This window comes from Microcaecilia unicolor, chromosome 5, assembly GCF_901765095.1.
Source record: "Microcaecilia unicolor chromosome 5, aMicUni1.1, whole genome shotgun sequence".
Taxonomy (NCBI): domain Eukaryota; kingdom Metazoa; phylum Chordata; class Amphibia; order Gymnophiona; family Siphonopidae; genus Microcaecilia; species Microcaecilia unicolor.
In genome coordinates this window covers 89,653,965-89,672,910 of record NC_044035.1, presented here as the reverse complement: position 1 = coordinate 89,672,910, position 18,946 = coordinate 89,653,965, and the positions used below count along the sequence as shown (strand labels likewise).

General features: G+C 39.6%; 1 protein-coding gene across 1 annotated transcript in view; it reads left to right on the top strand.

The window, feature by feature from the left end:
- PCDH15 (protocadherin related 15) overlaps positions 1-18,946 on the top strand; it is a 1,022,916-nt gene that overhangs the window by 436,749 nt on the left and 567,221 nt on the right. Inside the window, 2 exon segments of the mRNA XM_030204966.1 lie at positions 9,083-9,164; positions 9,167-9,288. Of these exon segments, the coding sequence (XP_030060826.1) occupies positions 9,083-9,164; positions 9,167-9,288 (204 nt within the window).

Here is an 18,946-nt window from a genome sequence, read left to right as displayed (position 1 = left end):
AACTTAAGGCACCTGCATTTACACCTGTTGAGACTAGGTGTAAATGCCGGTGTCTAAATTAGGTATGGATCAGGAAAATTCTATAAAAAATGTGCATAGCTCATAGGAACGCCCCCCCCCCCAATGCCCCCTAAAATGCTCCCCTTGAAATTACGCACTATAGGAGTTATATGCTTATTATTATAGAATATGATGTGCACCTAACTCTCAATTAAGGCCAATTAACACCATTAATTGGTTGTTAGCCAATTGTTGACACTGAAATTTGGCCATACTGTATTGTATAGAACAGTGTGGAAAAAGGAGCACAAAATATAGCCTTTATTAGTACTGTTTCCACCAGCTAAAATAATTTTTAAGCAGTTTTAGTGATATTCAATTTTACTTCATGATATTATTATTATTATTATTATTATTACTATTATTATTTATTATTTGTTACATTTGTATCCCACATTTTCCCACCTATTTGCAGGCTCAATGTAGCTTACATAGTACGGTAGCAGCATTCGCCGGTTCCGATCTGCACAAGTACAAGGTGTGGTTGTGGTAGAATAGGGTCCATATATGATAGATACACTGAGGAACATTAAACACTTTAGCAACGTAAACTTTTTCAACACATCTGGAGGAAACACCCGCCCTAAGTTTCCAAGATGGTGTTGATGAGAGAGAGCCGAGGGTGGACTGGGGGTATCCAATCTAAACAGATACTTTTGGGTGGTTCAGATTAGATCCTTTCTATCTTGGGAAGCCAGTCACCCTTTCCCCTGGGTGTGAATTGAGGGGGCATTTCTAGATTCTACCTCCTGCTGACAGGCTCTGTGGGCACCCTACCAGATAACTAGACAAGGGAAAATTCAGAATCCTATCCTTCGATATATGGTGAGTCACTGGATAAGATGCTTCTGTGGAACCCTTAAAGGGAAGTTTTTGCTCTTTTCATGATATACATGTATCAGATTCCAACTAAAACTTATCTACAGATTAGACATCTCCTCCAAGATGATCTGCTAAGGGGAAGGTTCTTGTGGGCTATGTCTCATCTCAAGGAATTATTGTCTCATGGGCTTTGACAGAGAAAGATGATATCCCAAATATACCATTTACTAGGGTAAAGAAACTCCTCAAAAGTTTCCCCTTTTATTGCACTTTGAGAGTGAGCTGGGATGTTCATTTACAGATCAGATCTGTACTGCTGCTTATTTGAACACTTTTCATTCTGTGTTTTAGCCACTCTGGTTGAAAATGGAGTAAAATGACTTTACAGGTGGTACCGCTGTCCCTCCCACATAGCTTATTTTGTTCCCTCTGTGGTTAATAAGTGTTGGCGTCTACATGGGATGGAGGGTACATACTTTCAAGTGTGGTGGGAATGTCCCCAAATCCAACAATTATGGGAGGAGTATGCCAAGTTGTTTTCCAATATTTTCTCTGTTCCTTCTATAGCTGATCCAGTTTTTCGGGTTTTTTTTTTTTTTTTACTCCATAGGCCCTGTTCCACCATTCCACAGGATGTGGTTAGGGTGATGCTGTCTTGTCTGGCATCCATATGATGCAAAGTGGCTCTGCACTGGTGTTCTGCAGTTCCACCTCAGAGGACTTGGTCTGAGGAATATTTATATCTACCTGTGGGAAGCTTTCCAATAAATTAAAAAGTTGTTGAGTAACAACAAACAAACAAACTTTTGTTCTTCACCTGTTAAGGCACTGGGCTGAAAAAGGGGGTGGGTGTGAGAAGAGGGAGGGAGAAAAGAGAAAGGAGATGTGAATTACTTTGCATTTGTCTACATTAAATTTCTCTTGCTCTTTGAATGCCATGTCTTCAGTTTCCTAAGATCTTCCTGCAATTCTTCACAAGCCACATGCATTTTGACAGCTTTGAATAGTTTTGTGTTATCTGCAAATGTAATCACCTAACTCATCTTTCTGATTGCCAGATCATTTATAAATAGGTTAAATAGCACTGGCCCCAGTACAGATTGATGTGATACTCCGCTATTCATCCTCCTCCATTGAGAAAAATGCCATTTAACCCTACCCTCTGTTTTCTGTCCAATAACCAATTCCTAATCCACAGCAGAAATTTGCCTCCTATGCTATGACTCTTTAATTTTCTCAGGAGTCTCTAATGAGGAACTTTGTCAAAAGCTTTCTGAAAATCTAAATACACTACATCAACCGGCTCTCCTGAGGCATATAATGGAACAATGTGAACAAATTATCCATAAAAAGAAATAAACTATACACTTCTACTCTTAGTTCACAAAAGGGGGAGGAGGTGGAAATCAAAGAAAACAGCAGGGAACTGAAAAAGGAAAAAAGATCAAAATGCAAGCTGACTGACAGCAGGCATTTAACACATTTAACCATGTTTATCTTTCTGAGAGTCACATCAGGGACCTATTAGGTCAAAGCACTGCCCCCCCCCCCCCCCCTCCTGGTTGCAAACTTCCTCACATTAAGAAAAGATCTCAGTTATTGAGGAATAAAGCAAACATATTGTTCGTTGTTATATTTTATTACACATTTACAAGGAAACCTTAACTGAAAAACTGCGCCAATAGAAACAGTCTGTTGGCACATTGCAAGAAATAACTTATGCCTCTGCTGGGTAGCCCAGGAAAGGTCAGGGAAAATTCACATTTTTTTGACCCTCATACACCTTTGAAGCTTTCCTAAAATAAATCTGTATCAATGAGTTCAGGTCCTATTTGGATACCAAAGAAACAAGTAAAGTAGCTCTCTCCACCATAGCAGTCACGGATTGAATAACTCCTGAAGTACCCAAACTATCCACTGAGCCCAGAGAGGCATCCAAATTAAATCCCATTGTTCCCACAGGCGCTGAATATTCCTTTCTTTTAGGTAAGAAATAAATGTCCCCAATAGATGGTACCACTTTTAGTGGATACTCTTTTAAAAGTTTCCAAAGGTGAAACTGCACTTATTGAAGGAAAATTCAGCACACAAAGGTTAAAACACCGTAGTTGATTTTCCGAATTCTCCATTCTTATATTTAGCACTTCTTTATCCTTAATAACAGCAACTTGTACTTTTTTTTTCTAAACACTTCCTTTAAAGAATTAACTTGATCTTTAAAGTCTTCAACACTACCTTCACTTGCCTGAGCCAGCATCTATACTGATTGCACCAAAGATGAAAGTTTCAGAGATCAGCCCTGTATGAAAGTCTCTAAATGAATTAGTGTTTCACCCAAAGTTTCTAATGTGAAATTCTTGGAAGCAACCAAAGCAGAAGGTTCCTTTCCTGAAGAGACCTGTGAATCCTCCTCCGGGGCCATGCCAGAAAGCAGTAGAGATTATACTCTAGATGACATGTCTGCAGGTAGTTTTCCTCCTGCACTTGCCACTGATGAACCAGCAACAGCTCCAGAGCCAAAGGAGTCCCCCACAATGGCTACTGAAGATGCCACATCCTTCCTCGGGGTCTCCGCAGTCAACTCCATGGTCTGCAGCTGTTGAAGCAGCGGAAGAACCTGATCAGAGGAGGGCAAAGATATTTCTCCTGAAAACTGGGACTCTCCCTTCATCCCATGCTGAGCCAGGATCCCACCCTCATTTCCTTGCCACCGCAGGAGCATGAACGAATCCAACTTCTGTTGATCGACAGAAGTAGAGGTGGCTTTGGTGGGATAAAACCTCACCTTCCCCTTACACTTGGAAGGCATACCAACACGAAGGAAACAAGGTAAGTATAGAGCAGATTCTTGTGCGTCCTCTCAGTTGGTCCGGGATGGTTACTTTCTGGGGGAAAGGCCATACGTTTCAGGTGGTTTTGATTGGATGTTTGGACTGGCAAAGGGGATTAGATACAGGGGGTACTGTCAGAGGGGGATGCTGTTCAGGGGGATCAGGTTCTGTCACAATGGCACTTTCTGTGTTTAGATTTTTTACTGGGATTCGCGTTATCCCTAGGATTATATATATCGCGCTGAGATTTCTGCACAGAAATCGCAACATATTACATAACAATGTGCATAAGCTAATTGGTTAACAAGCTAATCAGTATTGATAATTGGATGTTAACAACCAATTATCAGCACAAATTGGCATTAATTAGAATTTACACATAGAACTGTCTAAGCATATTCTGTAATGTGGTGTGCGTAAATTCTAAGTCACGTAGTTGAAAAGTGGACGTCACCATGGACATGGAATGGGAAGGTCATGGGCATTTCTAAAATCTATGTTATAGAATACCCCCAGTCTGCTTATAATTTGGGTGTTGGGATTTACACCAAGTTTTACTTGGTTTAACTGCCCTTAACTAAATTTAGTCGTGCAAAGCAGCACTCAGAGTATTCTATGCCATATGGAAATTTAGGCTTAATCTATAAAGTATGCCTAAGTTAATGTGTACTTATAGAATACACAAGCAAATTTCATTTTGGTGCCAATTTTTTAGGCATGATATAAAAAAATCTAGTCCTATATGCCCACGCAGGTAGCATATGTACACCCACTATCTGAAAATCAAGTTTGTACTATTTTATATTTATTTGGATTTTGCTCACATCTTTTCAGTAGTAGCTCAAGGTGAGTTATATTCAGGTAACACTGTGAGTGCACACTGGACCCAAAGTTAAAATCCAAAACTTAATATCACTGTAATAAAAGTGGAGAAAAAAAGACCTCATCTGTAATCAAATGCTATAAGCACACAAGCTTAAGCATACAACGACATCATAGGTTTCTTAAAGAAAAATAAACCTCTACTTAATAGTGCTTGATTCAAAAAGTTCAATATATCCAGGGGTCCAGTTAGCACCTCCTACAAACAAAGAAACAATACATGCCCAGTCCACACCAAATATAATAATTATAATCCTACTTATCTGCAAAATGTGTGCTGTGTTATCCAATTATTCTGCTGTCCAAAACATGTCAATATATTTGGCACTTCACATGTAGCCTGACAGGAAATCCATGTTTCCTGATAGTTGCCTCAGGGGAAAATTCATTGTTCCATGTCCACTAATTGCAGGCCAGGGCAGATGCTGGTCTTGTCTCCTGTATTCACACCTTAAGTTTTGCATTTAAGGTAAGTGGAAAAGCCTTACGCACTTTAGTAAACAGCTCAGAAATGACACACTATAATGTCCATAAAGAGGCAAAAGGAGCACAAAGCACTACATAGGAAGCACAAATGAATTATTCTGGGTCCTTAACAGGCCTCCTCAACATAATCATCTGCTGGGTGAGAAATCAAATTTTTCCCTATCAAAAACTGCTTCAAATGCTGTGGTTCAAAGGGAACATATTTGTGCTTCTGATAGTAATTAAGAATTCACGAAAGTTGTAAGACAAAAGAGTATGCTAATGAGGAGCTGAGATGCAAAAACATGCAAAACAGTTCATTATCAGGTTACACATAGAAAAACGATGTTTGTTATATCTTGCAAATGTAAGCACAGACCAATTAAAGCAAAATAGCAACATGTGCTAATTGGCCACTGCTGATATATACTTTACTAAATTGCCCACCATGACAGAAAAAAAGTCCTATTAGATAAGAACCATATGTTTGTTCCAAGAATTGAATTGTCTAAAAAGAATTGATGTTCAGGTGATATAAGCTATAGTAGGAACAAGTTCACAAAGTACGTCTTTAAGTGTCCACAAAGAGAAAATGTACGTAGATGATAAATATCAAAATAAGGAGTATTCATTTAAAAAGAATAAAACTGGCTCAGTAAGTAGTTACCTGTACACCAGTGTTTCTCAACCTAGTCTTGAGGGCACAACAAGCATGTTAGGTTTTCAGGATACCCATAATAAATATGCTTGAAATAGATTTTCATACAGCAGAGGCAATGCATGCAATTTACCCCATGTATGTTCACTATGCATATCTTGAAAAACAGACTGATTTGGTGTGTTCTGAGGACTGTGCTAACTGTGCATGGGTAAACAGGCAGTGACATATGGAAAGAACCAGGTACACCCGTTAAAGGAGGGCCGACCACAACCGGGCTGAAGGCCAGCGAAGACAGAAGTGTGGGGAAGGGTACAGGGAGGGCCAGCTAGAGAGCAGAGGTAGTAATGGGAGGGAAACAAGGGGTAGCAAGGGGAGGGGCAGGAAAGAAGGTGAGGAGCAAGGGAGGAGGAGAGAGGAATTTGAGTAGAACAGATGAAGTTGCCAGCTGGCTAAATTTCTAGCTAGTGGGAAGGAGCTGGCTGGCTGGTTATTGTGACTAGATAGATCTGTGGATACTGGGATGATAAGGGTAAGAATGATTGTTCTTTTTAATTTTTTTTTTCTTTTTGGGGGGGGGGGCTATAGGCTACATTGACTCTAGAGTTGCTTGCCCTGTGTCTTAACACAGGGATTGACCATGCTCAAGAAGAGCCTAATCCATCCAGAGAGTTCTCTGTCCAATGGAAACTATATTGTGTTTTCAATTGCTAGGGGCAGGCAAGTTCCCTGGAGTCCTGCAGAGCATGCCTGCCCCTCACTATTGAAAATGGCACGACTGCATGTGGAGGACTCCTGCTAGATAGAAGAGTGGACTCAGTTGATGATGAAGAATAGTGTTGCATAGAAAATAGACCATCAAAATGGAGGTAAACTTATATTATAGTGGAGAGAGAGAGTAAAGACTAATCCTACTTTTTAGATGGCCCTCCCTTAGATCTTTGGAGGGAAGCCCTGTGAAAAATTGTCACTCATTGGATTGTCCACTTCTTGTGTACTCTCACATTACTTGCATTGTATTGTAGTAAACTGCTTCCTGTTAGCCACATTGAACCCAAAGTTGTTTGGGATAATGTGGGATATAAATGTATCAAATAAAAAAATAAACAGGCTGTTCTGAGCAGATGGAGAAGAAAGAAGGGTTTTAATTTTTGAAGCCCTGTGCTTAATTTCAATGTATCTATTTGCATGTGTAAGATTTCCCTTTGAAATGGACTTGCAGGTGACTTGGGCCCACAAGACCAACAAACAGCCTCGAAATTTCCTCCTCAAAGATTAGACACTTGGACAAAGATGTAACGGAGGTCCCATCAAACCAGATGTCTTGTTATATAATTACCCTCATACTGTGAGAATCAGCTGAAAATATTTTCCATTTAGAAACAGTAAATATTTTATTTATTTATGTGTTTGTTTATTTATTTATTTAAAAGCATTTTATATCCACATTTTCCCACTGGATGCAGGTTCAATGTGGCTTTCATAAGCTAAATCAGGAATACAGTATTAATGGCATATAAACAGTACAAACAGTAAATTAAATTTTGGTATAATATTCAACAGTAGAATAGTAAAATAGATTCAAGTGTTTTTGGATCATTTGAAACCAAAGAGATTAAGCTGATTATGTTAAATTTGGAGGTTAAACCTTTTTGAATAGTACGGACTTTAATAATTTTCTAAATAACTTTTAGATAATTTTGGGTGATTACTAAATTTATTCCAAATTAAACAAAAAGACATACAAATCAAAACTGAAGTTCCACTTTCCAATGGATGTTAACTTGTTAGAAGGAGAAGATATGGGACATATACATAATAGTGATGAAATGAAAAATGTCAGTATAGCAGCATGAGGGAAAAGATCCTATGGGAATGCAAAATGTGCACATTTCTACTAGGCTCCTGACTTTATTAAAACTAGTAATATATAGGTCATATTTAGTGCTGTCATGAGGATATGTATGGTTCTCTGGAGGAGCCTTAAGTTCCTTAAAAAAGTATATCCACTTTGATCCCCTCTAGCTTGAGGAAATATTGTGAATCAAGGCAAAGTCAAAGCAGAATATATTACTTACCTTCTTTATAAATTTAAAATTGAATTTACTCCAGCCCATATATTACCAACACATGATACAATTAACCAGATAAGATTTTACTTTGAAACTGTCTTAGAAGCAAGCAATGGAATATATCAATATTGATCTTAAGGCCCTGTTTACTAAGCAGTGTTATAGGCGCATTAACATTTTTAACACGTGTTAACCATGTATGTGCATTAACCATGTACTTGCCTACAATATCCCTATATGCGCCTACATGGTTAGCGTGCATGCTAAGTGTAGGAGCGCTAAAAACACTAATGCACCTTAGTAAACAGGGCCCTTAATTTGTTATTAAGAAAAAATAAAGGAGTTATTTAACAATGAGTTATCACAACGTAGGCAGGCTCCATACAAAAAATCTCTACAGCTATAGTTTCCTAAAATAAGTTCCCCTTAATAAACATCTTGCAGGAGTTACTGCCAAGTATAGAACCATCTGTTCATCAATACTCAGGTTGTGTGAGAAAAAACAAATTTAGAAAATTTGTGTTCAGCAGATCTGTATAGCCATACATCTTGAACAACTTGTCATTTTGCTGAATGGAGGTGTTATACAAATAAGTGGGGAATGGAGGAAGACTAGACAAACCTCAGGATCAATTAGATTAAAAATGTATTGCTGTGATATGTATGAAACAATGCACAATAATATAGAATCAATACTCAAGACTTGACATGGCACCGTGTTTCGGCACAAAACATGCCTGCCTCAGGAATATATAATGGAGCTTTCTGCGGATTAAGTTTCATGACCTAGAACAAGTAAGTGCAAGAGGCTTTTTCAAGGTTCTTATAGCACTCCTTTTCCCTTTCAAACACGTGCTGTATGTCACTTCAAATATCAGAGTGCACTTCAAATTTGCCTTGAGAACTGCTTGCAGCAAATCATACAAGTTGCCTTCAACCGGCCGCAAAACTTTCGTTCTACTACTTCACGGCCGGTTGGCAGTAAGCCTGAATACATGTACTGTTCTCTCTGTCAATGTATTTACATGTACTAGGTGCCTGCCTTAAATGAAGGGCAGATGCTGGGCAAGTCCCCAACATTTACCTCACAAGCCTTGTACTTACCATGCATTCACTTTTGCACCTAAGCTACTGTAAATGCAAAAAACTTACTGCAGTTTAATAAACAGGCCCCAAAGACAGGACCTATAAACAGTTTGTGGTGCCATTAAGTACTTAGAGTCAGCTGATAGGTCTGGACTAGAGGTATAATAAATTCAAAATGAAAAGTGAAAAATATTTCTCTTTTGTAGGCAGAACAAGACAATGGTCACCCACTTCCTGCTTTTGCCAACTTGCATATCGATGTCCTAGATGAGAACAATCAATCACCTTATTTACAATGTACAGTTATGAGGGATTCATCCTGGAGTCATCCCCAGTAGGCACAACCATCTCTGACAATCGGAATTTATCATCTCCATTAAAGCTTATAGCTTTGGATAATGATGTGGAAGAGGTAGGTAGAACCCCTGTCCTCTAATGCAAACTTTCTTTGAAGATAGCATACACATGTCTATCAGTATAATCCTATCTATTATGCTGTAAAACGTATTGGAGGTAATATTCCAAAGTTATTTTTATGCATAGGGCTAGATTCTATATATGGCACTTTAAAAATTGGCACTGAAAAAAATACCCCTAGGTGTATTCTATAAAGTATGCCTAAAGTTAGGTGCAGTTTATAGAATACACCTAGTACCCATCTTCATGACGAAATTTAGTTGTGTGCATTTACACCAAGTAAAACTTGTTGTGCACGTAAATTCTAATTAATGCCAATTAGTGTCACTAATTGTTTATTAAGTGGCTATTATTGGCATGTTAAGATAATTAAGTTGAGCGTGCTAATCAGAATCCAAGCTGAATTGTGCACGCAACTCAAGTTGCACTATATATAGAATTTGGGTGATAGTGGGGTATATTCTATAAGGAGCGCCTAAAAATCAGCACCAAAAATTTAATGTGTTGAGCGTGATTCTATAAAGAGTATGCATCCTTCATAGAATCATGCTTAGGCATAAACTGTGCCTATCTATAGGTGCCTGCAATTAGGCCTGCTATGAACAGGATTAAATGTGGCACCTACAGTTAGGTGCTTGGCCGTATTCTTTATCAACATACATAACATTTAGGACCCCGTCCCCCTAGAAACACCCCTATCTACACCCCCAAATATGTAAGCACATTATAATTTACATGCACATCATTGTATAATAGAATATGTGCATAAATCCTAAATATTGCCAATTATCAACCAATTAATTATCAGCGCCGATTGGCTTGTTACTCAATTAAGTTATGCATGTTAAACAGGGCATGCACCCCAATTTAGCATGCATAATTCATAGCACCATATATAGAATCTGCCCCTAAGTGAACACAATCGTATAACTATTGTATATCCTTTAATCTCTGGTAAGTATGTCCCAATTGTCTCATCAAAACCAGGAAAACATTAGCCTGCCGCTAGTATTGTGCTGAATTTCTATTTTTGTTAAAGAGCACCCTCAGATATTCCCACTATAATAAGCACACAGTATATCTCCGTAGCTTACTGGTGTAGCACTTCATTCATCGGGTTGCTCTGTTTTTTTATATATTATTATTTTTATTTTGTTAGAAACATCATATCCCAATAAAAGTGCTATCAGACTGGTGCAAATATTTTTTATATGTTTGTTTTTTTCTTTTAAAAAATTCTTATGCCCCACCAGTCCAAAATACGTGCTCACTGTTCATGTGCTCACTGCCTCATTGATTAATACTGTTATCTCAACATGTATAATGGTATAAGGCAGCTACTATTTAAACATAAACAATCACTTATCTGAGTCATGCATCTGGAGCTTCTCATCATGGCTGCATTGTTGTCTCAATATATATCTCCTTATTCCACCATATAACTGGGGATCTGTAGGGTGAGATAAATAATACCTAGGGCAACAGGTACCCACAGATTACTTATACCAAGATTCCCTGATGCATAAGTCTGCCTAACGGACTCACTAGCTCTGTCTAGGGTGTGATACAGGAATCTTGCTTCTGGCACCTCTCCAGGTGTTGGTGTGTAGAGTGAAAAGAAAGACACAGCTGATATATATATATATATATATATATATATATATATATATATATATATATATATATATATATATATATATATATATAAGCTTATTATGGATAAGAAAATAGAAATACTCTGCGCTAGCTTATGCAATAAAAATATCCCTTACTGATATGAGCACTATCAAAATATATTGTCTATACTACACCCTGATTATCCTGAGACTAAGTACGGTAATGATTAGAACAGCACAAATGATAACCTAATAATCCTTATGAAACTTATCACATCTTATGCAAAATACACATTAGTAGCTTTCCCTGACCAAGAGCTGACATAAACCAGTCGTACTTAGATAAAACCACTGCCTAACCCCAGACCAGGAAATATATCACTGTGATCTTACCACGCTGTCGTGATGACGGCTTCAGATAAGACCGGATCAGAATCTCCCCAGACGCTATTTTAGCTGTCTGTGTCTTATGTAGTGCAGGTCTTTATCAGCAACGAAGTAGGTCCCCGTCTCTCCTTTGGTTATCAGAGCCAATATCTCTGCCACAGGTATTTGCACCAGGATGCAGGTCACGAGGTTGGTATCATACAAAGTCTCTGGCTCCCCCCAGCCTTGCTGGATTTCTCAGGTCCTCTTACCAGTTGCCCCTCTTCCAAGGGTCTCCGACTCACTAACTTACTTCTGTTCCCGCTTTTCCCGTACCTCCCGGTCAGGTGACGCTAGGAACCAATCATGATCTTGTCCAGTTCAGTACATGGGCAAGAAGAGTTCTTTGTTTTGTGACCTTGGAGAATGGTAACTTCTGGAGCCATGTCTGCCTCCCTACTCCGTTCTCAGGGTGATAGAAGAGGGTGTTTAGAACACAGACTGTCCTTGGCTTTAGCAAGCCTGTCAGTGATTTTCCACAAGCTGAAGCTGGATCTTGCTGACACAGAGATGTTGCAGCAGCCATCTTATTATACCAAGATGTCATAGGCTTGTATAGTCCAAGACCAGCTTAGGCTAGATCACAGGGAAATACCCCTACAGATCACATTCTAGTCCTTCGCCTTCCCCTGAACACGCCCGACGCCGCAGGTTTCACTCTTCTTTCTTCAGGGACTAGGGTTAAGGCGGCCTTCTGCTCCTCCTTATTTCCAACACCAACTGTAGTCCTTTAAAAAGATTCCACTTGCAAGGCTTTTAAAGGCGCACAATCAATGGCTACATGATGAAACCTCCCTCTGTGGCGTCACTGCAACAGTAAAAACTTTATTGACTCTCAAAAATAGGCAGAACAATCCTATAACTTCAATTGAAAAACTGCAATTAAAAAACTACAACGCAGAACAAATTATAAAGCATCTCTTTATATAATGGTGTTCCATTCAATGGTTTCATTAAGACCAGTAAGATTGATGGTGTTTAATTTAAAAATCCACCATTGTTCCCTATGGGCCAATCTACTCGTTCGGTCTATCCCTCCAGGAACATCTATAATATGATCCACTATGAACCATCGTAAATCTATGAATTTGTGGTTCAATTGGAGGCAATGGGTTACTAGAGGAGCTGTAATAGTCTGTGTAGTTAACAGAACATAAAAGCCATTCAATTTCGTGATTTAACCCGTAAGGATTAACTGAATTCAAAGAAAAAATCCAAAACTGTTCTCTGTAATTTAGAATACTTTCTACATTACCACCCTTCCACCCTACTGTTAATTGATCAATTACTCTCCAATGAAGATCCAGAATATCATGTTTATGATCAGCCCAATGTTGAGCTAACGGGGCCTCCATTTTCCTGTTAAAATATGTGATTTATGTTCATTTAAACATATTTTTATACTGCGCTGACTTCTACCTACGTATATCTTATCACATGGACACTGGATGATATAAACTACCATAGATGACAAACAATTGGTAGATGTGTAAGATTTTATCTTTTGTTTAGTTTGAGGATCTGTCCATATTGATCCTGGGATTGTTTCAGTGCACCATTGGCACTTACCACAGCAATCATGTTGTGGAATTACATTAGTTTTATTAGCCAATCGTTTCTTTTTCTTAGATAATAATTCACCTATATTTTTTGCTCTAGAAAATGCTATAATTGGCTTCTCCATAAACATCCCATCAGTTTGTAAAACATGCTAGTGTGTCATGATATAATGTACTACGAATTTTGCCAGAGAGGAGAAAGGTAAAACACAGATCAATGTTTCTTCTGCATCGTCATTTCTCATACGTTCTTGTAATAATAAATCTCTCTGTGCAAATCTTGCCCTTAGGTAAGCTTTCTTCAATGTCTTATCAGGATAGCCATGTTCTCGAAAACGGGCTTTCAATATATCCGCTTGTATTTTAAACTCTGACAGAGATGAACAAAGGCATCGTAATCTTAGGAACTGCCCAATAGGTAAATTATTTCATAGATGGTACGGATGACAACTATTAAAATGTAAGTGTCTAACTTAAGGCACATCCATTTATGCCAAGTAAAATTCGGTGTAAATACAGGTGCCTAAGTTAAGTGCAGAGCATGTGTATTCTATAATACTGCATGCAAATTTTCAGAATGGCTACAACCACCCATTCCACACCCATGGCCATGCCCCCTTTTTGACAGTGCACATTAGAATTTACGTGCACCATTTTATGGAATACACTTAACAAATTGTGCATGTAATTTCTAGTTAATGCCAATTAGTGTCAATAATTCATTGTTAAGTGGCAATTATTGGTGCTGATTGGCTTGTTAAGTAACAAATTTCATGCACAAATCCAGAATATAACAGGATTTTCACGCACAATATTAATCATGCTATATAGAATCTGGGGAAATATATAATACCTATCATGCTCCAAAGCAAAAGTCACTAGGGGCCCTGTTTACTAAGAGGGACATAATCGAAAGGGGTGCCCAAGTTTTCCTAAGGTCGTCCTCGCAGGACGTCCCTGTGAAGCGGCAGGGAAACCCGTATTATTGAAACAAGATGGGCGTCCATCTTTCATTTCAATAATACGGTCGGGGACACCCTAATCATGAAATTTAGGTCCACCTTAGAGATGGTCATCCTTAGAGATGGTCGTCCCCGATTTTTGGCGATAATGGAAACCGAGGACGCCCATCTCAGAAACAGCCAAATGCAAGCCATTTGGTCATGGGAGATGCCAGCAGTCATAGTGCACTGGTCCCCCTGACATGCCAAGACACCAACCGGGCACCCTAGGGGACACTGCAGTGGACTTCATAAATTGCTTCCAGGTACATAGCTCCCTTACCTTGTGTGCTGAGCCCCACAACCCCCCCAAATCCCACTACCCACAACTGTACCCTACTACCATAGCCCTAAGGGGTGAAGGGGGGCACCTAGATGTGGGTACAGTGGGTTTCTGGTGGGTTTTGGAGGGCTCATATTTACCACCACAATTGTAACAGGTAGGGGTGGAGGGGCCTGCATCCGCCTGCCTGAAGTGCACTGCACCCAATAAAAGTGTTCCAGGGACCTGCATACTGCTGTGATGGAGCTGGGTATGACATTTGAGGCAGGCAAAAAATATTTTTAAAAGGTTTTTTTTTTTTTCGAGGGTGGGAGGGGATTAGTGACCACTGGTGGAGTAAGGGGAGGTCATCCCTGATTCCCTCCGGTGATCATCTGGTCAGTTCGGGCATCTTTTTGAGGCTTGGTCGTAACAAAAAAAGGACCAAGTAAAGTCACCTAAGTGCTCATCAGGGATGCCCTTCTTTTTTCCATTATCGGTCGAGGACGCTCATGTGTTAATCACGCCCAAGTGCCGTCTTTGCTGCGCTTCTGACATGCCCCCATGAACTTTGGTCATCCCTGCGACAGAAAGCAGTTGAGGACGCCCAAAATTGGCTTTCAATTATGCTGATTTGGGTGAACCTGGGAGAAGGACACCCATCTACCGATTTGTGTCGAAAGATGAGCCCCCTTCTCTTTTGAAAATAAGCCTGTAAGCCACACAATAGGTGTGCTGACTTTTTAGTGCACGCTAAAAATTAGCATGTGCTATCTGTAGCAACACCCATAGGAATATATGGGTATCTCTATCATTAATAAGTTAGTGTGCCCACAGCATGGCATAGTAAACAGGACCCTAGGAGTGTAGTTCTTCTAGTAACAACCTCAAGAGAGTTTTCCAGGAATGCTGACAAATTTTGAGTAAGGAGAAATATCAGCCTCCTCCACTGGAGTAGATGATCCACCAGTACTTCCTAAAAATAAGTACTGCACTCTCACAATGGGGGACATATTCTCAGATGGCACACACAATATCTCCAGAAAGTACTTACGAACCATCTCCATTGAAGTAATTATTGGAGACCTCGGAAAATTCAGAAACGTCAGATTAGTTCTCCTTATCTGATTTTCCATATGTTCCAACTTGTGCTGTAACGTTCTCTGTTCTGTAATCTTCATAAGTTCCAAAGATCTTACTTCTTCCAGTTTTCTATCCTGGAAATCCAAACCCTCTTCATGCTTTTGCACCAACTCCTCTTGGACTTTAACCCTAGTCTACACAGTTTCAATCCCTTACCTCATCCCTAGGAATGAGGTTTCAAGAGAATTATCCATGGTTTTAAGTGCCACCCACAGGGCTTTCAGATCAACTATAGTAGGCTTCTGTAGCTCTCCATGCAAACAGTACACTTCTCCAGAAGATGGAATACCAAAAGCTTGGGCACCAATCTCCTTTGCTACCCCAGCAATTCCTCAAACCGAGTCCAAGCAAGCCGCACCTCCATTTTCAAATACTTCGCCAACCTCCGAATCACACGGTACGGCATCTGCCCTCTAGGCTTCTGAGCTTCTGAGTCGAGGAGGAGCTTGCCGATGATCCAGGCTCAATGAGACCCAGTCTGTACTAAGGTCAGCCGCAACATCAGGCTGAACCCCCCAAGGTAGGAACTGCATCCACAGCTGAAGAAGAAAGCAATCCAAGAATCGTAAGCTGAGATAAACACTTTGGGATCCCCACAAATGGAGGCTTCTAGGAGCGGGGATCACCCTTCTGCTTCCCCATAGAAATCCTCGTAGGGTGCAGCAGCACAATCTCAAGACTAGGAAAACCAGAGCGTTCCTCTCAGGCATCTGTCCTCGACGCCATCTTGGAGATCTGAGGTACTTTCAGGGGGATAGGATTGAGGGATACTATTTGAGGATGCTGTTCAGGTGGTCAGGCTACACTGCCACAGCACATTCTGTGTTTAGGTTTGCACTGAGACCCATATTACATGTCCTGATAGATAGTGTGGTTGCACTGCGAAGCATGTATTGTATGGCTGTGTGGAAGATGCTCCTAGAAAACAGAATAATGCAGTTTGCAACGTTCATTGTGGGTTCCATTATTAGTTTACTGTGTGAGTCACTAACTTATGATACTGTCTGATAAAATAAGCTGTGGTAAAATGCCATATATTTACCATAGGTTGGTAAAATCCCCCTTTAGTATACTTTGAAGTGTTGTACTGTATATATGTACAAAAAGTAGAATATTACAGATATTAGACAACTTGCCCTGTTTATGTCTCTCTAAGCTATTCCTCTCTTTTGGGGCCCTCTTACTAAAGGGTATTAAGCCCTAATACATGCTTAGGACTCAATTCTATAAGTGGCAACCAAATTTGGGCACCGTTAAAAATTAGCAGTAAGCGCTATTCTATAAATGGTGCTCAGAGTTGGGTGCTGTGTATAGAAAGGCGTATGGCGCCAGGATCTGAGCCCAATTTTGGATGTGAGGGTATACAGCGAGTAAAACCTGGGGCTCTGTTTACTAAGGCGTACTAACATTTTTAGTGTGCGCTAATGCTAGAGACACCAATATATTCCTATGGTTATCTCTAGCATTAGCTTGCGCTAAAAATGCTAACTTGCCTATAGCGTGGCTTAGTAAACTTAGTAAATTCTTGCACCTAAATTAGATGTGGATTTCCATTATTCTATAAAACTGCATGTAAATTCCAAGAATACCCTTGGTCCACTCATGCCCCTCCCATGACCACACCCCTTTTTCAGATCCATGCATAAAATTTACACACGGATCCCTGCACCTAAATGTCTGCATACGCATTTTAATTAATGCCAATTAGCATCAATAATTGATTATTAGGGCCAGTTATCATCGCTAATTGACTCATCAATCAATTAAATTGCATGTGTGAATTGTATACATGCCCATATTTGCGTGCATAATTTTGAATGACATATATAGAATTAGTCTGTGAGTGAAAAACAGGCTACTGACAAACACATTAAAGGGTTTTGTGGTATTTTGCCTGTTAGCTATTTTTTTAAATATTCTTTGAGAGGGTATGTCATGGGGGGAGAGAATGAGTATGAAAGTGTTAACCAGCTGGCATGTTTGCATTAATACCTGCTTACTGGTTAATGATGAGTTAATATGGGAACACTTGGCAACTCTTAAATAACAGGCAGTAAGTGTTCCCACAATATCTTTTTAAAGGTAATGCACATTAATGCGATCGTTAGTTCACAACATGAAGACAAGTTATTCAAAAAATGCCTTAAATTGTTCCGCATTGAATCTGGGCATAGCGTGCAGGAAAGTCCCACATTAAAATGCCCTAAACCCAGATTATAACTCTTTTAGTAAAAGGGCCCCTTTATGTAGTTTATTTAAGTAAAAACATGTCTCTTCTAAGTATGACTCTTAAAATAAGCTAGGTTGAAATGAGTTTATAAATAATGATTAAAACTCAGATATATGAAGTAATTGGTCTATGCAAGAATAAAATCACAATAATATTCACCAGTCAGAAAATAATAACTAAACTTAAGATTCATGTTTAAATTAAAAGAGTAGAAACCCCCCTGATGTGCAGTAATTTTGTTTCTCCTTTGTGTGCAGATGAATTTTATTCTTGGGCAAATTAATGAACAGTTTTCTCTTGCTGGGTGAAAGTGAAATAAGAATTCAACTGACAATGATTTTCTTCTTACAAGCTACAACTTGGTGTATGAAATATATAGACCTACCTTAAGGGAATTTACAAACATAGGGGCCCATTTACTAAGGTGCGTAAGAACCTACGTGCGTACTACACGCGTCAAATTGGAACTACCAACCGGCTACTGTGGGAGGAGCCATCCATCGCTGTTCTGGAAGTGTCGCGGGACCTACATGGGCCAGCCGCCAGCATGACCCTGTGGTGATGTCAGGTGCCACTAGACATTGTGGAACGGGGCGTTTAACCCCATCGGGCTCAGGCTTTGATGCTCTTACATTGTTAGCTGCCCCTATTGCTTTCTGCTTCCTGTGGGTTCTGAGACAATTTATTCTTAAAATTGAGCGTGGTACCGGAAGATTGGAGGGTGGCCAATGTAACGCCGATTTTTAAAAAAAGGTTCCAGGGGAGATCCGGGAAATTATAGACCAGTGAGTCTTACGTCGGTGCCGGGCAAAATGGTAGAGACTATTATAAAGAACAAAATTACAGAGCATATTCAAAAACATGGATTAATAAGAGAAAGTCAACATGGATTTAGTGAAGGGAAATCTTGCCTCACCAATCTATTACATTTCTTTTAAGGGGTTAACAAACATGTGGATAAAGGTGAGCCAGTTGATATTGTGTATCTGAATTTTCAGAAGGCTTTTGAAAAAGTACCTCATGAAAGACTCCAGAGGAAATTGAAGAGTCATGGGATAGGAGGTAGTGTCCTACTGTGGATTAAAAACTGGCTAAAAGTTAGAAAACAGAGAGTAGGGTTAAATGATCAGTATTCTCAATGGAGAAGGGTAGTTAGTGGGGTTCCCCAGGGGTCTGCTCTGGGACTGCTGCTTTTTAACGTATTTATCAATGACCTAGAGATGGGGGTAACTAGTGAGGTAATTAAATTTGCTGACTACACAAAGTTATTCAAAGTAGTTAAATAGTGGGAGGGTTGTGAAAAATTACAAGAGGACCTTACGAGATAGGGAGACTGAGCGTCTAAATGACAGATGACGTTTAATGTGAGCAAGTGCAAAGTGATGCATGTTAGAAAGAGGAACCCGAATTATAGCT